Source organism: Falco naumanni, chromosome 1, assembly GCF_017639655.2.
Source record: "Falco naumanni isolate bFalNau1 chromosome 1, bFalNau1.pat, whole genome shotgun sequence".
NCBI classification, from domain to species: domain Eukaryota; kingdom Metazoa; phylum Chordata; class Aves; order Falconiformes; family Falconidae; genus Falco; species Falco naumanni.
This window is the reverse complement of record NC_054054.1, coordinates 112,396,540-112,419,307: the sequence shown is the minus strand read 5'-3', so window position 1 is coordinate 112,419,307 and position 22,768 is coordinate 112,396,540. Positions and strand designations below refer to the sequence as shown.

At 41.2% G+C, this 22,768-nt stretch overlaps 2 protein-coding genes across 6 annotated transcripts in view; one reads left to right on the top strand and one right to left on the bottom strand.

The window, feature by feature from the left end:
• Window positions 1-6,401, top strand: part of CLUH (clustered mitochondria homolog) — a 40,472-nt gene extending 34,071 nt beyond the window's left edge. For both annotated transcript variants that reach the window (XM_040578756.1, XM_040578762.1), the window contains exons 23-26: window positions 1,148-1,241; window positions 1,966-2,100; window positions 3,115-3,188; window positions 4,456-6,401. In XM_040578756.1, coding sequence (XP_040434690.1) covers window positions 1,148-1,241; window positions 1,966-2,100; window positions 3,115-3,188; window positions 4,456-4,624 — 472 coding nt within the window. In that variant the 3' untranslated portion in view covers window positions 4,625-6,401. The remainder of the gene's footprint in view (window positions 1-1,147; window positions 1,242-1,965; window positions 2,101-3,114; window positions 3,189-4,455) is intronic.
• Window positions 6,402-8,929: 2,528 nt separating this feature from the next.
• The window catches only part of PAFAH1B1 (platelet activating factor acetylhydrolase 1b regulatory subunit 1), a 38,076-nt gene continuing 24,237 nt past the window's right edge, over window positions 8,930-22,768 (bottom strand). For all 4 annotated transcript variants that reach the window (XM_040578786.1, XM_040578772.1, XM_040578780.1 and 1 more), the window contains 7 exons: window positions 21,858-22,064; window positions 19,730-19,898; window positions 17,392-17,494; window positions 16,373-16,601; window positions 14,857-14,958; window positions 14,060-14,216; window positions 8,930-12,761 (listed from right to left, as the gene is read on the bottom strand). In XM_040578786.1, the coding sequence (XP_040434720.1) occupies window positions 12,688-12,761; window positions 14,060-14,216; window positions 14,857-14,958; window positions 16,373-16,601; window positions 17,392-17,494; window positions 19,730-19,898; window positions 21,858-22,064 (1,041 nt within the window). In that variant the 3' untranslated portion in view covers window positions 8,930-12,687. The remainder of the gene's footprint in view (window positions 12,762-14,059; window positions 14,217-14,856; window positions 14,959-16,372; window positions 16,602-17,391; window positions 17,495-19,729; window positions 19,899-21,857; window positions 22,065-22,768) is intronic.

The following is a 22,768-nucleotide window of genomic DNA, read 5'->3' as shown; positions in this document are numbered from 1 at the left end:
AATCTGTCAAATGACCCCTGGTCGTTGTGGATTTTCAGTAGAAAAACTTACATGGCAAGTGAAGGTTGGAGAGCAAGGCTAACGTAATTATGTATCTCCCCAGTCTCCCAGTATAAACACTTGTCTTAATTGTTTCAGCCCTCAGGGAGCTATCTTTTGAGAAGCATATAATTTGCTTTTGTCCTTTACCATAAAGCCTTGTATTTGAATAAAATAGTGAGCAGCTTCCCTATGTTTCCAAGGGAGCTATAAGCGGTCGGCACCTTTAGGATCTGCGCTAAATACCCACTGCTCTTCTGTGCACTGTCTTTTTGAATGCAAAACTGGCTCGCTATCATCCAAGCAGTGGCCCACTCCTAATTACTACTACCACATTGCAACCCATCTGTTCCTCATCAGGGTGAGAATAAATCTTATTAAGCACCCACAAGAGTCTGGTTTGTTTTCCAGCAGTTGACGGGTATACGTTCTGCAGAGAGCATCTTGCCTGGCCTTAGCAGCACTGGGATGTGTGATGGGATTCGTCACCTCCCACAGAGTAACACTGCCAAAACCAGAAATCTTTTTTTCATTCCAGAAACACTAAGGAAGCAAAATCCAAGCCAATTCAGCTTTCCCAACTGGGTCCCAGCTCTGCCACTGTTTTGCTAGTTGTTTCTGAAGATTGATTTTTTTTTTTCATTTTTTTTAATCTTGTCTGTGTATAATCCAAATAATTCACGCATTTGCTTTCTAAGAAACAAAAAGACCCTTTTTGAAGGATAAGGGCTTATGGCTGCTTCCCCCTTCTCCGGTGAACAAATGCAGCCCTGAGGTGTTCCTGTGGATGTGCTGCTGCTATTCAGTTTGCTGCTGTGGCCTTCAGCTTTCCTGGGTGCAGGAGGAAAAAAAAGTCCCTGATTCAGTCTTTACTTCCATAGGTTGCTTTTCAGCATTTCCGTAAAACCCAGACTGGTGTAGTACATCAATCCCCAGACAGGGTGGGAAGAAGTAACTGCTGGGGTGCTATACTGAGAGTCCAGTATCTGTCTCCTTTCGCACTGGTATTAAGCTTCTAGCCAAAACATTATGTTAAAGTCCTGCTTGCTGTAGGGCAGAAACGTTTCTTCTTCGTGAAAGCTTTTCTAAACCCTTTTCCTTCCTTCAGCCACCACTTGGTAGCCCGAGTGTATGAGAGCAAAGCAGAATTCCGGTCAGCTCTGCAGCACGAGAAGGAAGGCTACACCATCTACAAAAACCAGGTAATGAGCGGGTGTGCTGCTAACTTGTATCATACCGTGTCACTGCCAGAAACGTGCAGTGCCACCGCTGGGGACTTGGGGAGGCCTTTCTTACAAACCGCTCTGCGCAGGTGCCAGGTAATCTTCTTTCTAGGGATGGGGCAGAATTGCTGCCCTGTACGATAACTGAGGGCTTTCATGCCAAAAGGCTTTGAATAGCCTTTCTGCAAGTTCGCTCTTGCTGTATGTACCCAGTCACTGGACAGAAACTCCTGTTGGTGGCACAGCCTGCATTCCGGCCACTGAAAGAACTGGTCTGTTCTTTCCACTTTTTGCACCATGTATCTTTTAAATACCTGATCCAAACTAGTTTGGTAGTTGAGCTGTTTTGTGGGCAGTACCTTCTCCCGCTCGCAGCCCTTGCTGATGCACAGTGAAACTTCTGCATCAGCCCGGGGTCTGTCTGAACACGTCTGCAGTTGTACTCGGTGATTCAGTGCCCTCTCGGTGGCTGAAAGCACAGCCTGGTGGAGGGAATGCCACTCACCCTGCAAACATGCTCCTGCTTGATGGAAATGTGTAATGTTGATAATAAGGCTCCTAGAGGAAATTTTGTTTGTTTTTTTTGAATGCCGAGCCAGGTGAAATCCAGTTCTCATGAGTTTCTGTAAAGATGTTGAGCTAGCAGAGACTAGGAGTGCACCCTGGTTTGGGTCCTGTTCTGATTTTTCCTTTTTCTGATAAGCTTGGAGAACACCATGAAAAGACCAAAGAGAGCTCTGAGTACTTGAAATACCTGACTCAGCAAGCAGTCGCTCTTCAACGCACAATGAATGAGATTTACAAGAATGGCTCCAATGCAAACATCATGCCACTTAAGGTAACTTCTACGCAATAAGGGCAATCGAGAGTATCTGTCATGAAGGCAGAGGTTTGTTTTGCTGTTCCTGAAGGACAAGGCAGCGTACGCATACAGATGTGTCCTGTGCAGGAGGTGGCAATGGCTGTGCCAGCTGCAGACCCTTCAGGGGCAGGATGTCCCTGCAAAGGCAGAGGCTCAGACACAGCACGGCGTAACCGAGCCAGACTGACCATTTGTCCCCTCTGCTTCTGAACCGAGTGGCTCTGGCTCTTTCTCCTGCGCTGGGGCTGTGGAGCACAGCTGGCTGCGTTGCAGGGCACCCAGGGAGATCTGTAAGGTTTGCATTGGGCAGCTCACAGCGTGGGAGCCTGAGCACCTCTGTGCAAACCTGCCCCTCTGCTGACTCACTGGCTGTAGGCAGGTTGCTCAATCCAAAAGTACTTCAGTTTCTTTATCCTAAAAATGCTGTCATCTTTCACCAGGTGCTTTGTTCTCCTTCCAAGGATTGTGTGGTGTGGGGAGGCTGGGCAGCAGAGCGGAGCGTGGGGGGGGGCCTGCCTTGCTTCGCCTTACATGGAACAGGAGATTGGCCTGCTGGGGCCAAACCCAGCTGCTCTTATCTGCCTGTGCACCTGGCAGATCACACCAGCCTGTCTGTGGCATATCTAGGGGGGAAAGCACTGACTTGTGCAATGGGTGCTCTCCCTGCTGGAGTTCATAGCAGAGTAATTTGAGCAGAAGGACCTTGAACTGATTAAAGTCCAGGCAATAGTGTCCCACTGGGAGACGCTGGGAATTTAGCTTAAGTCCCACAGAGTATGGAGAAGGTCTCCCACACTGACTGGCTGCGGACCTCTAGATTTTCAACTGATGTTTTCTACCTCTTTATACCCATAAATTATGCCACCTTACAGCTATTAGGGTTTCATATAAGACATGGGGTTTCCATGCTATCTGGACTTGCTTAGGAGCTCCAAGTTCTTCTTTAGGTTTTGACTGCTAATACTTTTTTTTTTTTTTCTCATGCTGTAGTTCACAGCTCCCAGTATGGCCAGTGTCCTGGAGCAGCTCAACATTATCAATGGAATTCTCTTCATTCCACTAAGGTAGAGCGATACCTCTGTGTGTTTGTACATTTAGAATTCAGGTAGTCTTTTTGTATTATGCTATCTCAGGAACAAAGATAAATGCAGTGCTTGCCTTTGCATTAAGAGTCCCTGACCCAAAATGTGGAGTTAGCAGTGACCACGCATACCTCTCCTCTTCCTGCAGCACTAGGCAAAAACCAGCAGAAATTGTCACTTCTGCATAAAAACTGCTTTTGAAGGTGCTAGGTCCCTTGAAGGCACTCCTGAACACTTGCAAAGGGATGCTTTGTGGGGTCCCTGGGAATCCTTAGTGGCACAAAAAAAAGCTCATGGTTGGAGGAACATTGCATGAAATATCAGGTGTCTCTTTCAAAACTGTAACCTTGAGCTTGTAGCAGCCATCTGATCTCACAAAGCCCAGACTGCTCTGTGAAGCTAAAGGAAATCAGGCGAGCTCCCTGGAGGGTTGGTGCATCAGAGGGCAAGACCACTATTGTGTGACTTGCCCTGGGGTTGCTGTGCCAGCAGCCAGGGGCTGCCATCTACCCCTAGTGCCTGTTCTCAGCCCGTTGCCCCAGCAGCAAAGGGATTCCGCTGTTTAGCTCCATTTGCAGAGGGGGAGGCAGCTGGAGCACAGTCAATAGTCTCTGCCCAGAAGAAATGAGGTGAGCAATGCTGGCCTGTGAAGAACAGCACTGGCTCTTCCACAGACAAGGCTACCTAGCAGGGTCATTGTTTCTAGCACATCTTGATGGTATTCCCTCTCCAGCTCCACAGGATTTGTTTACAAAGAACACTAGCTGAGATCATATTACTAGTCTTGATTATTATTATCATCAAGACCACTATAATCAGCAGTACTTTTTTTTTTTTTTAAAAAAAGAAACCTATAAATTGTCTCTTAGCCTTTTGTTGAAAATTTGGTTGGGGTGGTGATGGAAAGAGATGACCTGAGCTGAGATTGCATTCCTCTGAGGCTGCAGATAGTCACTGATGGTAAAAATTCAGCAGAAGCAGCTGGAGGCTGCCTGGACATCAGATTAACCTTACTGCCTCTGCTGAGTGGCCACTGACAGGGTCATATCCTGGTGCCTCTTGGCTCAAAAACCTAATGGCAAACAAAGCACCTGGCCTTGCTCAGGTGTTGCTGAGATGTGGGACTGAGGCCTGGCAGGAGCAGGGCAAGTGCTAGGAACATTTCTTGCTTTGTTGAAGACAAAAGTGTGCTTCACATTGTTCCTAAAGCTGGTCTGATATTTGCTACCCTTCCTCATTTCCCCTTCAGCCAAAAAGACTTGGAGAACCTTAAAGCAGAGGTGCAGCGACGCCAGCAGCTCCAAGAAAGCATAAAAAGTGGTGAACAGCTGGAAACAGAGAACAAAGCTGTGGAGGAAAAAGAGGCTAAGCCAAGCATGCCTTCTGCTGAGATCCCCTTAACACAGAGCTCTGCTTAATGTGTACCTCGCTTAAAAAAAAAAAGTTTAAACCACCCTTTTCTGAATCTGACCCAGGGTCTCGGACTCCCCTGGAGCAGCTCCTCCTTTTTTTGACAATGTTATTGCACTGGTACAATTAATACACAATGCAAAGAACTAATCTGAGAAATGTAATCTGTCTGAGTGAGCTTGTGTCTGCCACGAAGGGGAAGGTGGCCAGGATGCAGCAGCATATGAAACACCCATCCTAGGTGAGCGCAGCCAGAGGCTGTCCTGCCTGTGTGTGTACGTGTTGTGTGTGTGTGTGTGCGCATATCATCAGTTATTTCTACTTTGTACATATGAATTCCAAATGAACTGTCTTGAGGTATGTAACATTTCTCAGGTCATTTTTATGTTGACTAAGGATACTGCTTTGCTAAAACAGTACAAACTGGCCCCATCCACTGCTCAGCATTCTTGTACGATGTGGATTCCAAGCCAAAAGATTTATTTTTCCCCCAGTCACTATCCTAACTTGTGCTAAGAAAAACTAAGCAGCCATATTTGTATTGCTCAGATGACTGAAGCCTGTAATGTGTGTGTATACGTGGGGGACTGTACAGCATTTTCTACATCAGGATATAGCCATTGGATTCCTTTAACCATTTTTTTTTCTACTTTTGGTTGGCAGTTGGGCAATTCAGTGGGGTTTTGTAACATTCACATTCTAATTTTCAAGGTAAAGATATAGATAGAGATATATATATATATGATACTCACAGTTCCACCTCTGCTCTGCTTGCAGCTGAGTAACTTAGGATACTGTATCCAAAGAGTGAGGGCTTGATGTTCAAAAAAAGCGCACAAACTTCCATTACAGTGGAAACCCCAGTGCCTAGGAGAGAGTGGTGATGGCATCAACTGTGATTCAGCAGGAAAGTGTGGCCCTATTAGAAGAGCAGCGGGAAGAGGGAAGGGAAAGTCAGAAAATAGGGACTTGGTCTCATTTGCAATAGTGACCGTAACACAGAGCTGGTGGACTTTAATCTGAGGGGCAAGTTGAACCGGATTGGAACCACACATTTCCCACAGCCTGAAATTACGAGGCTTTGGGGAGGGGGTTTAAATCAAAACTGAAATTCCCACAGCACTGAAACCTATGGCTGACACCTCTTGTGCACACCGGTTGCCGGGGAGCTTCCATTGCTGGCAATGGATGTTACTGAAGTGGCAGATGCCACTAATCCAACCATATGTCCCCTCCCCATCACACGTGTCCCATGGGGGTTGTTGATGACTAGCACATGCTCCCCTGGCCTCACTGGCCACAAAGCAGGTAAGATGTGGCCACCGCAGGCTACGATATGCCGACCGAGGTGAATATCCTTTTTTCCAGACGGATCAAGCTGTAGAACAACTGCCAAGTGCTAGCCCACAGCCGCCCTGTGTGTCAGAGGAGTCCAGCCTCTCTCTCTTTCTCTCTCATGTTGTCTGTCATGGATAGTACCCTGTGCTAATTTGCATTGCTTCTTTTACTGACCTTCTGGAGAACAAGTGCTGTCACTGCTCTGTACCCTTGTTTTCCTGTAGTGCGTTACAGGTACTTGTAACTTGTGGGGGAAGGGAAGGAGGGGAGCAGCCTCCGCGTTGAGAGGTGACAAAGCTGGAGGAGTCTTTACTGCAAAAGAACTTGCTCCTATTAGAAAAATTCTGAATTTCCTGGAAAGCAATCAATAAATGACTACAGTGCATCTTTCCTACAAGATTTTTCTTTTACTAGTGTCTTTCAGTCCATTAAAAGCTTTTTAAACTATTTTAGGTACTTCACTGGTTTCTTTACAGTTTGGTACAAGGTGTTGGTTACCATTAATCTGAGCACCATCGCTGGAGCCACCACTTCTGTTCTGTTGAGCAGGCACAGATCAGCCAGAGGCTTTAAGTCCTGTAACCGTACCAGTGCCACGCTGCAAGGTGCACTGCCCCATTAAGCACTTCCCTACCTGCAAATATTTGTTCTCTGTGTCCAGTATGCACTTCCCCTGGCTTACTTTCCCCAGTGATGCTCATGGTCGGTGCACGCATGCTGGTTTGTTTCAGTGCCCTCCTGAAAGCTCTTGGCCCACTTTGGAAGGTGCTGTGGTCACTGGAACACTTCAGCGAGCTGTGCAGGTCAGCACTGCCCCTGTGGACAAAGGCATCGACCTCAAACACTCAGTAATAAAACCAGTACCAGAATCACAACCACAGCAACCCAGCACCAGAGAAGCAGGAACCGCCCTCATCAGTCCACAGATGCTTCAGAATCTCTTGTGCCTGGAGGGAGAAGAGGTCCCTCATCCTGCCCAAGGGGAGAAGGGGGTGAGCAGGGGCTCTGTGGATTTTCGTAAACACATGAAATGAAGCTGAAGGATGCAGATCCCAGCTAATACACAGCTAAGCTTGAACATCATTGTCAGTTCTTGAATAACTGCATTTAACAATAGACATTCTGTAATTACCTCAGTTGGGGTTTGGGTGCTCTCAGGTACTCTGTTCACAAGATCTTGTACAAAAAAGAACCAACTCAAAGGGGCACTGCAGGCGTACCAGGTCAAGAGGAGGGCGGGTGTTCGGGGAACAGAATGTAGCTCTCCTGGCCCTACAGCAACTCACCTCTGCGAGGCCAGCCTTGTTCCTACTTCATAGTTACGTATACTTTGCCTTTCACCACCTCAGACTTAACTCAGGTCTGGCTTGTGCAGGATTTGGCACCCCAAGTTAGGTGTCCTGCAGCAGCACTGAACCACAGCTGCTCCCACAGCTGGCAAGTAAGTAACTGTGCCACTGCCTGGGAAAAGGAACTGCAGCAAAATTATTTCAGACAAAAATTAAACCTCAACGCTCCTGGAGGAGACACATAGAAATACACTATTTTTATCCTCCTTGCCTTCTTTCCAGACGCTTAAATGTCATCGGACATACCACACACCGTAAAACCTTTGACCTTCTTTCAAGGAAAAACCAGTTAAACCTTCACTGTATCTACTGGTCCTTCTGTTTAGAGAGAAGCCAACTCAACTGAATACATTATCTTCCCCCCATTGACCAAAATTCCTATACGTGTAATTTCATATTCAAGCCTGCTGAAAAATGTAACACCCATCAGTGTTGCATTGAAACTGGAAACAAGTGGTGGAAACTTGTCTCACAGGCTTATAAAGCCGCTTCCAGCAAGGCACAGGGCTGCATCAACAAAGTGACCAAGCTGAACAAGAAAACTAAATTCTTCAGCTACCCAGATTACTCTCAGCAACTTGCATTTTAATATCCCTCATCTCTCCCTTTCGATAAGCTTACTGTGTTTGCAAATACATAGAGGCTTTTCCTCTCCACACCTGCACCCTAAGGCCACCTGTGTGCACAATGCTCAGGGTGCCCCCGCCCCCCAGCTGAGACATCTGACGGGCCCACTTGCTCTGGCAAAGTGTGAAATGCAGCTGTTTTTCCCAAACGAAAAACCAGTCTCCAAAAGCTTACCCCAGGTCTGCTCCTGCTGCTAAGTAACACCGAGGTGCTTCCACAGAACATGGCTGGTCAGAGCTTTGTTTCATTCTCTCCCCCACTTCCTGTCAAGGTCACATCCTCGCTCCTCCATCGATGAAGAAATGCACATTTCCATTTTCATTTGCTGACCCATTTATAAGCAGCATTCAAGGCAATTAAGGCCAGTTCACAGGGAAAAAACTGCGAATAAAACCACAACAAACTACACAGCAACTGAAAGATACCAACTTGAAACCAAACTTGTAAGAACCATCCAGCTTTTCCACCTGCACAGGACTTCTATCACCTCAGAGCAGAGACTGAGGACTCCCACGCTGAATCACTCAGAGGATTCACCGCGGAGTGCAACCTTCAGCTCCAGCAGCTCTGTAACCACCCCGGGATGAGGCACTGGGACTGCCGCCGAACCCCTGGAATGAACGACACCCCAAAGGTGCTTCTCCACAGAAGCTGCCCTCGGGAGGGGGTTCCGGCAGCAGGCAGGCTGCCCCGGCAGCAGCAGGACACGCAGCCGCACCGCCCGTGCAACCACGCGCCTCCAGCAGCGCACGAGACCCGCTCAGCAAACACAGACACCGTTAGTATAAAATCTCACTTCACCGTATCAACCAATAAACCCTCCGACTACTCTTAACTGTAACCAACTGCCTTAAACCCGCTGTGCATTTCCTCAGGCAAGCACAATTTCAATTAGAATTAAAGAAAAAGCAGGTGTGGAGCAAAATCTGAAGGGTGAAACACCAATAGCTTTTTTCAAAATAGTTTTAATTCTTGCATCCAAGGAAACAAAAACACATCTAGTTTTATATGCATTTAATAGTTTACCAATTGGTACAATAAGATTTTTTTAATATGCAGAAAACATGAATAAATTTTGTTTTACACAGTCTGAGAGCAACAAATCTTACTGTAAAACACAGAGCAGTATTATATACATTCCTTTACTGATTTTTTATTTTTTTTTTTTAAATTGTGTCAATAGCTTCAGTTAACTCCTACAGTCTGGGAACTGTTTTCTCCAATTGCAACCTCTAACATCGTTCTTATGAAAAAATTCAACGTTTGCCTTCATGTCAATGTCAGGATCAACTTCTAAAACTTGAAGATTTTGCTAACTTATCTTCAGAATGAACTTGGGGAAGCCTGAGGGATAGGTAGGACAAGAAAGCAGCTACTTACATGACACAGTGGAAAGATAAAAAGGCCAGTTAAATCCAGTTGTGACTTGTAAATCCAACTCAACCTTTCCCGTTCCTAACATGTTTATTCCTACCTTTTTATGCACGTTTGCTTGCTAGAAGATTCTTGGTATTGACTTTTTAAAATACACTGGACTTCATGTACAGCTGGACAGCAAATAACTCATTCTAAGTGCGTTTTTCCTTCACTCAACTCAGTATTTTTTTTTAATAATCAAATCATTAAAAGGATTATCAAGCCACCACTGTCTACAAAAACAAAGTATAATCTTTTTCTTTTAAATAGCTTCCACGCGAGTCAAAAGCTATTTAAGAGTGATATTATCAGGCAGTTCACATAAAAACAGGAGGAGGCAAACAGGAGAAGCAGGGTACTGACAGTATAAGTAGACTGGGCTTGGTGAGTCTATAGCCAAAGCTTTCAAAATACTACAGTGCTCCACAGCCCTTGGACAACTTGCTAGCAACTAGATTTTTTTTTTTCTTTTTAATTAGTGCCCCGGGCACATCATTGGTCACACCATACACAAAAGCAGGACGGTTTTTTTTTTTTAATCTTCTAAAGTGCAAGATGCTATAAAACATCAACTTCCAGATTATGTCTAAACCACAATAAATGTTGCACTTTTTAGAATGCATCTAAGACTTCCTGGGCACATTACATTAGTGTGGCACTGGAATGTCTGTCTGGTTTTAAGCCAAAAGGTCTGTATTATCCATTTGGTAACATGGTCTATATATGGTTATTTTTAAGCGATGCCAATTTTAGTAAGGAAAGTGACAAAGCAGCAGTGAACCTCTTAAACCCGCTAATAAAATTCATTTTGTAATCCAAACCAGTAACCTCATTATTGTAGTTATTATCACAGGAAAGGCACAGGATTAGCTGACAGGAAACATTGCAAACAGTGGAAAAAAGTTCAACACAGTGTAATATCACAGAGCGACGCTGCCGGAAACCCTCACAAACCCAACTCCTGTGTTGTGGCTTTCACTTTTTTGTCTAAACAGGGCTTTAACTTTTGATCCATTCAGGACCATCCCTGAGATTATTCACTGCTTATTAAAGGAGAAGGTTGCAAATTGCATTGCAGAAGTACTTCATAGAGTGTTTCACACAAGCAATTAAATGCTGCTTACATGACTTTAAGTTAGTCATCTGTCCTTGTAAATAGTTGTATGCTAAAGGGAAAAAATGCAGTAGACAACTTCCACTATTTAATAGGTACCTTTAATTTCTCATTCATGTTTATGAATTATGTACATGAGTGTGGTTTACTTTATACTTAAATAGAGTTTATAGGTCCTATCAGGAATTAAACAGATGTATTACTTTACAGTTGCAGATGCACTGAGGAATTTTAAGATGCACTATCTGTGTATCTGGAATTCTTGAATAGGACAAAAAGCAGCAAATTCTTCCAGTCCAAGCAGCTAACAAACAAAAAAAATACTTTATTTGTGCATGCTTAACTGCAGAAACACACACTGAAAATTACACAAAGCCACTGGATTTAAGAGATTAGCCTGAATCTTAAACTGGCTCCAAAAAAACCCCACATCAGAACTCCATTTCCTCCACCCCTTCCCAGAGGCAAGCCTGTGCCAGAACCCAGCACTGAACCCCGTCTCCTCACAGAAGAACGCATCCTTCTGTGCGTATCTGTAGGAAGTTAACCACCATACCCCTCACCCGTTTAGTGTGTACGCCCTCCAGCCAACCCTACGCTGGTCAAGGATTCTTATTTTTAAAAGGGACAGTTTTTAAAAGCCACATATTAAACAAAAATGAATAAAACAAAGCACAAATTCACCTGTTAAAACATCAGACTGGTACTTCTTCATAGCGTAAATTTTAAAGTGGATTTTTAAAAAGACCTGGTTAGTTTGGTAAGTATTGTAATTCTTAGTTATCTACAATGGAATTTGTCACAAAAATGCTGATTAAAATATTAATTTATAGTATTTTCAATCACTTCCGATCAAAATATGTAACTTTAGGGATATGCAAATTAAAAATTGTATACACCAAACAACAAAAATACTTATAACCAAGCTGGGCTAGTTTTGCTGATAGGATTTGGTTCTGTTTTACTTGATTGCATCATTCCTACAGATGGACTTCTATTTTGTTGATAGTGTTTTGTGTTTCTTTTAGAAGCCTGTATCAATCTGTATCTGCCATTATAATCTGATTTGCAAGGTATTTAGTGCTTTCTTTAAAGCATTTAAATATTGTATCCCAAGGTATTTCTCAATATGCAAACCACAGTACGTTTTTATTCGAGCCACATTGTCATGGGAAGGTAAGTATAAACTCATTTCCAAAAGGGTTTCCAAGGAGGCACTGAAGAAACCAAGAAACCTTTGTATACCCCAACCTCCTGCAAGTGAGTAAGAGGGAAGTGTACTTTGATACTGTTGTGTAATAGAAATTGCACATCTCTAACAAACATTGAAAGCAAACAGCAAGTTGTACCATGGCAGTCATTTGGGAGATTAAGCTCTACTGGAAATTAGATCACTAAATTCTAGTGGGATGGACTAGAACTCCTCCTGGAAGTTCATCTAGCATTTAAAAAAAAAAAAAAAAAAAAAAGAAAAAAAAAAAAAAAACAAAAAACCCATTTAAACTTTGTTTAACAGCACAGATTAACCATTGAATGACCAAATAAAAAATAAATACATTTATCACATCAGCTGCTACTAAGATTTGTTGTCTTATTTCAGTTTTACAGTTAGTTATATAAATATACCAACCCTTGCGTGACAGGAGGCCAAAACAAGTGTATTCTGTTGATTTGGCAAATGTTTCATGACAAATATTCCAGAGTTTAATTAATTTCCATTAATTACATATAAGGTTCAGAAGATTCTGAATTGCAGCCTTATTATCTAGTATTCTTAGAGAAGATTTATTAAGCACACTTAAGTGATGTTACATAGATACACATTTCTGAAAGAGCCCTACAAAACTTTTCCCAAATGAGGTCACCAATTCAGGCACCAACAGACAGCAGAAAGAAAAACAGGTATAATTATCCAACATAGAACGACACTGTCAACTATTCAGTTAAGTGCCCTATTTCAATTATCCAACTTCTGCCTTCTTAGGTCTGATGTGACCAATGCCAGCCCATGTTCTTAAACCTATGGTACTTCTAGACAACGTATGTAAATTTACAGTATACAATTTGGATTCACCATGCATGAATACTTTGTGTGTAACATTTAATAAGCTCAATCTACATCCAGAATAATTTACATGAAAGGACAATATTTATTTAAACAGAGCTCAATGGGTAACCATGGTATCTGAGTGCATCCAGAGGAAAAAGGGGTCAAATGTGAATTCAATCAACGGCACTCCCACACTTTTACTGTTTGATCTACACTTCCAGTAACCACATATGGTGCCGTCTTGTGGAAATCTGCAAGGACAGAAAAACTTTCATTAAGAACAAATCCAGAACTTCGGAATTTTACACTCTCAATGAATGTCCTTACTTTTTCAAAAAAATTGTACCAGCTCAAAGACTAAATTTCAAAGCTCGTACTGACTGTAGTTCTGCAGGCAAATTCTCTCATGCTATAATTTTTATAAAGCATGAAAATCTACTTTCAGTTCAGTCATAAAGGAGCTTTCATGGAAAAGGAATCAAGGTACAGCTGTAACAGAGAGGAGTCCAAAGCATCTCAAATGATAAAACCCCTGAATACTGCCAGAAGACAGAACTTCATGTATTTACACAAGTAGTATTCAAGAATAAGAAATCAAGAAACTTGACTTTTTGCTGTAGACAGTACAGGCTGTGAGCTAGTATTAAAAAAAAACAATGAAGTGTATGGTTGCTTAGGAGATCCCAAAATATTTCATATATACAAATCAATTTTTGACTGGGTCAGCAGACAGTACCGGAAAGTTTAACCAAGAGGAATTCAAAAGCTTCACTGTGTAGAAAGGGTTCAGCAGAGCAATCTGAACTGAAGCAGCCACTTCCAAGGTTAGCCAATACATGCTAATAGTTTAATGTTCTTCAGCTCCTAACTTGTCTTTGCCCCTTTCTGGTCAGCTGCTCCAGCAATTTAAGAGTGAAGTCAGAAACCCTGCATTTTGATTAGACCTGCAAGTTTCATTAGGAAACCTTAGTAGCTAATTTCAGGTTGACTGCAAACCCAATTTACACAGCTTTACCCAAGAAGCTATAAACTACCAGAGGAATACAGAGAAAAAAAGCAACAGAAAAGACTCCAAAGTAAAACTAGCTTTGTTGAATAGCAAGGGGTTGGTTTGTTTTGGTTTTGCCAGGGCAGGGGGTACTGAGTGTCTAACAAGATCTGATAATACCAACCAGGAATGGCCAGGAATTCAAAGTATATTTTTCCTGACTGTTTTGATTTGCACACACCCCTGGTTTTGTTTCTGGGCAAGCATTTGCAACACAGCACTCCCCAAATGCCCACACACTCAGCGGTGAAAGGTTCCAGAACACCCTTGGCAGTTAACGTCTTTATCCAGTGTACAACACTGGCAAGAGAAGTGGAAAAATCCATCACACTCAAAATTCCCATCTGTCCTTATCTGACTAAAATACACAGAGCACAAAACTTCACTAGAATTCAAAACATGAACGTCTAGCTTGCTGCTCAACTTCAGTTTCAGAAGATGTAGAAAAATGTGTAGTTCTGGCTCTGCACTTTGCCCTAAGTGCTACAGAGTGATACATACCCAAAGAGGTAACAAAGTGTTCGTGCGCATTGAGGGTTTTCATGCATCGTTTGTTCTTGAAGTCCCAGACACGTAGAGTCTTATCATCAGCACAGCTCAAAATAAATTTTCCCCCAGAATGGAACAGAACGCCACGTACCCAGTTATCATGGCCCACCTTATGCATAAGGAGAAATCAGTGAACAGATGCATGTTTTAAAGCTAAGCATTCAACATTTTATGCTATGGCAAACGAAGTGACTCCTTGCCCTGTTCTGCAAGGATAGCATTTAGCTTTCTGAAACCTATTAGAACTCAAAGTTTATCTTCAGTTGCCATTATTACGTCTATATCAGCACCACCAACAATGCGACTTCCTGTCCTTGAAGGCAAACAAACAGAAGTCCTCATGTGCTACTCCCCACCCCCAGCACCAACACCAGTCCAGCCTGAACACAGGCTGGAAAACCGCACTCCACAGCCTGCAGAAAGACCCACACGCTGAAGGAACACAACATTTTACAGAAGACAATATTCTGATGATTATCAGTATTTCTGTAGACAAACCAAGCTACTCATGACAGAGACTACACCACAGTGCTCCTGCATTTATACTACGTATTTTGAGTTTCTTTGCATTTCTCAGCAACAACAAGATCTGAAATACAGAAGCCATTAAAACTATGTGTTTCCAGTGTTAATCTTACTTCAATAACTCTGGCTTCTCTTGAAAACGTTAACATGTCAGATAATTCATTCCATTAAAACTGGTTTTACATACACAGCTATGATTACCAGAAAAACACTAATGAACTTACAAGTGTCATAAGGCACATGCCAGTGCTAATGTCCCACATCTTAATGGTCTTGTCTCTGGATCCAGACAGCAGAAAAGGCCCAGGCTTGCCACTCTTCTTAGTCTACAGAAAATTATGTTTTAAGTTACAGCAGGGGGGGGGGAGAGGAGGGAGGAAGCAGATCCCTCCCAACTGCTGCTACTTAGTAGCTAAATTAGATCATAAGAAAGCTTAGAGCTAACAAACACACAACGCCAAAGCTGAGTTTCACAGGTATTTTGTTACTAGTACTAGGAGAAATAACTTTAAAAAATGGCTGTATGCCCTGCTGATACACCAAGCCAAATACTTTGAATCCACACTTGCCTACTGCAAGACATCCTCCGTTAGTAGTAAACACAGTTCAAGCAGAGTCATACAAGAGTCTGAAGTTCAGAAATACCTTTGCGTTCTCATTCTTCACAAAAAGTAATGAAGCAAGTTTAAGAATTTTTGGAAAGTCTGTACTCTGAACTTATTTCTATTTGTAACCATGCAAAGTACGAAAAGAGAGACTTAGTTCTCAGAACTTGAAATGTTTCAACTCTGAATTTAATGTTAACTTGCTTCTCGTTCAAAGCTAAGCACTGTAATGTGATGCGTACAGGTGAGGAGGCCAGCAGAGGGCAGGGGAGACACCACTTCAAGATAGCTAGGAAGTGAACATTTCAAATTCAGTTTTAATTGCTTTTAATTAAGAGATTATAAGGATTTCAAGGATGCAAGTAGAATTTGACTGAAATAATCTTCAAAATCCATCACTAGACAAGTGTATCTACTTTTCCCCTATGGTATTCCCATCCTTTCTGAGGAAGGGGGCAAGGCAAGAACGTTTAGGTTTTTTTAACTAGAAATTTGAGTTAATTTCTAGGGTTTTTTTCTACGCTTTGTCATCCTTAGAAGGAAATTTTTGCTGACCTGTAGTAAGCCTTTCTCGAAGATGCAGTAAACTGAAGTAGAGAAGATGCATCCTGTTATCACACAAATGGGGATTTACTTTTGTTAAAGAATGCTTTCTCGTATCGTTAACTTTGTACACTAGGACATGGTGGCCAAAGCTTAATTCCAGCATAATACACCCAAAGCAGCTTCATTTCTGCACTCCTGACTCACTACTTCTCACAGCTTTGTTGCTGAGCATCCTTATAATCTTCACTTTACACCAGGTAAGCTACCTTCCACATTTCTTTGCTGAAATACATGAAAGTAGTCCCACTTTCAACCTTCTCAGGAATAGAGCATCTCTCCAAAGTTCACTTTCTTTACTGCCAAGATAGAGTCCTACTGTTAAAACACAAAAGCATGGATTCTACGAAGCCAAGATGGGGATTAACAGTACACCAAGTATACTCAGCAAAAAGTTCTCATAAACCTGTTGCATCTGTCAAGCACTTTGAGAACAAGCTTAGTTGTTCTAAATACTGTCCAGTAAGTTCTATATAGAGCATAGCCAGTAATCTTACTGTATGTGCTTATTTAATAGCATTGGAAACATTACCTCTGATCCCGTAGCTTCTGATATGGTGGTGTATGAGCTCTCAGGAGCCCAGGAGATGCATTCTACCACATGCTCATGTTCTCGGAGCTCAGCTTTGCATTCCTTTGTCGCTACCACCCAAACACGGACTGTCTGGTCATTAGAACAACTGGCAATTAAGGTGCCATCCTGGTTAGGCCGCACCATGCGCACCCATTCTCTGTGACCCGTGAAAGTCTTCACACAGTAACTATTCAAAAATAGAGAAATACAGCACGACTCAATTAACATGGTAATAAAACTGCTACACGTATCTTTGAAATCTAAGGATGCTTGACCTACTAGAAGTTAAGATACAATATTTTAGCATGTACATATCCACCCTGGCTAGTGATGTACAAGGCATAAAACAGTTCATAGAAAGGAAGCTGTCACGAGAAAGAAGTGACAGCTAAGAACTGTCAAATCTTTGTTAAGGTAGAAAGCAGGAAACTCAGGGGGAAATAAATCAAGTTGACACAACAGCTTGCATTAAATGAAGAACAAGTAGAGATTTAGAGGTCATTCAGATAGCCTTCATCTACTACTTTCAGCAAATGGATGGATTAAGGAGACAACTGATGAATGGAACAAGCAAGAAGGAAAAAGGAAACAAACAAACAAAAAAAAAAATCAATCATCGGGAGACACCTTGATCTGTGTCAAGAAAGGTAATGGATTACTCCTCCGTCCTCTCATGCTCCCTTTAAACTTGTGGTTAGCCACTGAATTTATATTGCTACCCGAGTTACGGTGTTCTACCCTCATAGCTCCCAGAAAGATAAAGCCAGCTAATTTTAATTAGTCAGTACTAAAACCTAAACCCCTGTGCTTAATGATTTAAAGCAGAATCTCCTTAAGTGAATTACTCTGAATGGCAGAGTAGCACACCTCAATTCAAATATTTGCTGACATTCAAGATTTATGTGGCCCATTTCTTATAAATAGTGGCTTATGCTTGTTTTGTTTAGGGGCTGATGTTTAGCCAGAGGTGCACTTACCCTGTTTGGACTTCCCACATTTTGATAGTTTTATCTCTTGAGGCAGAAACTATATGATCTCCATTGGGCATGATGGCTACTGAAGAAACATTGTGATCGTGACCTGAAAACAAAATAAAACCTTTAAGTGGTACTGTAAGTTTTCAGAGTACACAGGACTTGCTGTTCATTTATCCTGGGCACATAGCTACAGCAGCAGTGCATGTTTTATGGAATAATCTTTACATGTAAAACTTCAGGGTTTATGAAATAATAATTTATATTTTTAGAAGCCACACAGTCCAGACATTGAGCATCCTTAAGATAGTTTCAAAAATTTCTTTAGAATGTTTAAAATCAGACATAACTGCAAGCAACACTTCTACAGAGTTACAAAAGCTGGTAGTTTGGAAAAGAGAGCTGCTACAGTGTCTGCCTTTAAAATTATCAGTTAGGTCTGACTACAGTATGCTGATGCACAATGCAGATATTTAAAAGGAAAACAGGTCTTCAGCAAAAGGCATGCCAAACCTCATTGCAGAAGCCTAATGCTAGAAGACTGAATGTTTCCAGACATCTGGTATTACGTTTTAATAAAACACTGTACTGCACTGATTCAAGAATCAGGTAAGAACCAACTGTACATACATGACAGCAACTTTATTACTGTTGAGATCCGAGAGGAAGATTATTAATGTCAAGTCAGCAAAACACATACAGATCATTTCCTTAACGCAAACTCCTTATGACCTCATGTATGTGGTTTCAACTCTTGACTTTACTCATCCCACAAGCAACGGGTCACAACTATAAAGGGAGGTAACACACTCTGTAAAGACTAGTCATTTTCAGTATTACTAAAAAGTAGAACTTATACTTTCCAAAGTGGCAAACGTTAGAATTAATTGTTTTGAGATTTTAGTATTACCTGGGTAATAACAAGCTCCTGGGTAGGGGCTTTTTGGCAAGTCCAGTCTGTAAGCCTGACTGTAACAATCTGTATATAATTCATGCACTTGTCTATGTTTAATCTCTGCAATTGTCCCTACCTAAATTGCTGGGATTAGAAACGAATCTTCTGAGATCAGTAGTTTAGAGCATATGTAATTTCTCAACAGATTAGAGGCATTAAACAGCTTCCTTTTTTTCATCTGGAGATCCAATGTTCTTTTTTGGAAAAAGGTATAACCAGTAAGCTCACTAGTAAGTTGCTTTTCTCCTTGTATTGGCAGCTACACTGCATCTTGCAAGCCATGTACCTACAATGTACAACTTCACAATTTTCATTTCCACTTTTTCCACTAAGAACTTGGAGCCCCTGATGAACTCCTACTAAAAAGCAATCAAGTATCTGAAGTGTCAGACAATATGCAAGTATAGTACTTTACAACTCACTGAAAAGATAATTTCTTTCTTTTTACCTGAAACTGAGGTAAAGGGATATAACTAGCAACACACATGAAGCCAGTTCACCCACACTCATGTTAAAACATACAGTTCACTAAAAAAAAAATACACATATTGCATGTGTATTCACACAGAACTCTTTAAAGGCAAAAAAACCCAACCCAACCCTGTAGCTCTATTTTCTTGCTATCAGCCAGCTGCAATGTCTGTTCCTCCTCTACAACAGTGTTCTGTGGTGTTTAAAGAACTGCATGCACAAAAGTCAACAGCTTTATTTTCTTTGGTATATATGTGTCTCTGTGCGCATTTATTTTCGCAAGTTTCAAATATTCTCTATTCCCACTCACCACTTCTACAAGAAGATACTAAAAGCAAGACAAGCAGCAGTATAAAAATGCTTTTAGATCAGGACTATATAATAGTTTCTGTCAATATCCAAATCTTATAGCTTTGGTTGTTTCTCTTGCACATTTTTTTCTATGGCTTTTGAGCCTAATGCAAAAGGCATGTTCATTTGAAATCAAACATGAAGCAGAACACCGCACAGTATATACAGAACACCTTTTGCAATAATGGCTTCCCTCCTGAAGCAGTACATCAGGGAACTAGAGGGGTGAAGAATGTAATTTTTTACTGATTTGAAGGCACAGTTTTATTGTGTAGCAAGCATTTAATTTTTAGCACTAAACCCTTCTAACTGCCATTTCAATATCATTATGGGATGCTTCCCACAGCATCATGCATAGCAGATTTGAGATGGTATTTCAGTCATAGACACTAAATATGTACCTTATTTACAGAGCACTCAAAGCATCAAAATATCCCCCCTCCCTCTTTCTTTTGAACAATACTCTGGTATATAACCCCTTTCTGCATCAGCAGTTTTCCTGGATAAAAAAAAAATTATCTCTTCACTTTACAGACTGCTAAATCAATTCCCTTTATACCTTACCATGCATAGTTCTGATGCACTCAAAGCCCTGGAAATCCCATAGCTTAATGGTCATATCAGCAGAACAGGAGGCCAATAGTTTGCCAGTGTGGTCAAAGGAAATATCTTGCACAGAGTCTGTATGCCCCTTAAGGGTTCGTTCAAAGTCTCCTGTCTCATAATCCCATACCTGACAAGTGAACAGAAAATCTGTTAACAGCAACCTATTACTCTTTGTATTCTCCAGCCTTACATTTACACTCTGCAGGCCAGTCTGGCACCTTATTCAATAATTGAGCAAGAAACAGCCAGCCCTAAAAAGCCTAGCAGCATAGAAGAGTAAGCATTATTTTTTTATGATTTTGTTACTTACAAATTAACTGAACTCATGCATCTTGAAAGCTGTTTTTTGGCTTACTTAAAGCATTATAAACACAGTAGGAAAATAAGTTTCATTGTATCTAGAAGTCTTAATACCCAATACACTTAAAAATAAAGAAGATCAATTTAGAAAACACTGGACAGAACAAATCCACTTTCGTACAGACTGTTTTTCTCCATCCCCTTCTATGCTGGTTCCCTAACTTCAGCAGTACAGCCCATTTTCAGTTGCTGCGGAAAGTATCGTGTTTAACAATCCCCCCCACCCTCCCTTTCCCAAGCTTTACTGTGGCTTCAGAATGTACTTGCTGTTGCAGAACTAAATAGCAAATATTCTGCATACTGAACAGCAATATTCAGAATGCACGGGTTTAGGGATGATAATCCAAACCACTCTGAAGAGTTTGATAGGCACACATTAGTAGATTATGGAATTTGTCAGAGATTAAATAAATATTTGCAGTTAACAAGTGCAATGTAGCATGAAGTCCCCAATCTCACCTCCTAATTAAGTCATCGTCTATCGTCTAACTGCAAACAAAACAAGCTCCTACAGATTGTATTCTGTTGCAAGTACAAAGACATTTTATTTTAAATATCCTAAGCAAACAAATAAAAAAAGCCGAAAATCCACCACCAAAAAACTAACAACAAAAAGAATCCACCATCCCAACAGACTGCAATCATTGAGAATGCAACAGTCAGAAATTAAGCTACACAGCTTGACTTCAAGAATAAGGAAATTTATCCAGTATACCCATAAGAGGGAGCAAAACCAAAGCTAATTACACTCCCCTGTAACAGCTAACATGCACAGAGCTGTCACTGTTTCAGCTGGCCCCGTCTGCTTGAAGGAAAAAAAACAAAACATAAAAAACCAACCAGTGATCTATGTTCAAGTCTGTCACAGAAAAAAGAACAGATTAAAGCTTTTAATAAACTAGATCTGGCTGACACTTTTTAATCTTTTCCGAGAGGCAGCCACCATTAGAACAACTTGCATTTTTAAGCACACTGCTTAATACACTACACAATGTTTTTCAGAACAACACTTTTCCAAATAGCTTTCAAACCAGCGTAGAAAAGAACAATGAAGTATCCTTTATCAGGATAATTCCCTTAAATTATGACAATCAAACAACCACAAAACGCACAATTACGTCATTATTGGATGCTAAAGTAAGAAACTACTTGCCTACTATAAGAAGTCTCTTCATGCCACTGTACATTGCAACAAAGGCCTATGAACACAATTTAAAGCTACTGAAAGTCACCAGGACTTGATGGGACATGCATGTCCTGCTTAGAATAAACGGGAAGAACTATTCTTCAGTTAAGAATACAGCTGCATAACCACTTTAACTCAGCTTTAAGAATAATCACTTCAGATGACTTGAGGCAACCGCCTTCATCATCATCACATCACTACTCTACGCCATTCCTCCTCTACTGAGCAGTCAAAATGCATTCTTCCCCCACCAATCCTTTATCTTTCTCCAGTCTCTAAATCCACATTGCCTTAATTATGTTTTCCTCAAGCCAAAGGACAGTAAAATACTCTTGAAGATATTAACTGGACCAGCATAAAACTTAAACTTGTAGATTACATAGCACATCATACTTGAAAGAACTGTCCCTAAGGAAGCTAAAGCAGAATCTCAACAAACAATTTTCCATCAGTATAACACATGTCCAGCTTGAAGAACTGATGTTAAATATTACACATCCTCTGACTGGCTTAGTTTAATTTTCTCTAGCAAACACATACCTTTATTGTGGCATCCTCTGAAGCAGAGACCATAACACTGAAAACTGGATGGAAAATTACTCGAGTGACAGGACTCCTATGTCCACTCAATGCATACTTCTCTGGAGGACGAGGAATCCACTCTTTAGGGTCTCGTTTCTGACCAAGAGGTCCACCTGATGTAAATTCTTCCTTAGCTTCATTCAGCTTCGATTCTAATTCCATTACCTAAGTTTGTGAATTTAAAGAGAGCATTCATTTCTAGTTTATACAAGATCTAATTCACCTTCACTCAATAATTCAAATACTAACTGGCTCCCAAACTCGCAGTAAGGCAAAGATTGCGTGCATCCAAACTGATTACCAACATTCAATAGTGCTGGTGTTCCTAAAAGTCAAATCTAAACTAATCATTTATCCTTTAATAATTAAATCATTAATCATTTATTCTCCTACAACTCCCCAAATATTCTGACAGGAAAAAAGTTCTATAAACTCACGTTCATTCAAATGCTGTACAAATACGTGAGAAGTACTATTTTGAAGGCAGTTGTGTTACCAAAAAGGAATGCTACTACTACAATAATTTTTTGTGTCCCTGAGATGGCATGCATGTTAACCAAGAGCAGGGAAACTGAAAGTGTAGTAAATCCCTAGATATATTAACCTTCACAATAGATAGGTCTTTATTGTTTACACACTGTGGGGGTTTTCTTGGGGTTTTTTGTTTTGTTTTTGTTTTGGTTTTTTTTGCTTTTAATACACTCTAGATCCATTGAAGCATTACTAAAAAGAGTTTTGTACTGTCTACTTGCAGCAGAATCACTTGCTCTAATGCAGTGGAGTTAATGGTTTCTTCCCTTTAACATAATGGCCAAAGACAACTGTCAGCCCAGGTTTTTACCTTCTTTCTAAACCAGTCAAGCCTTCTG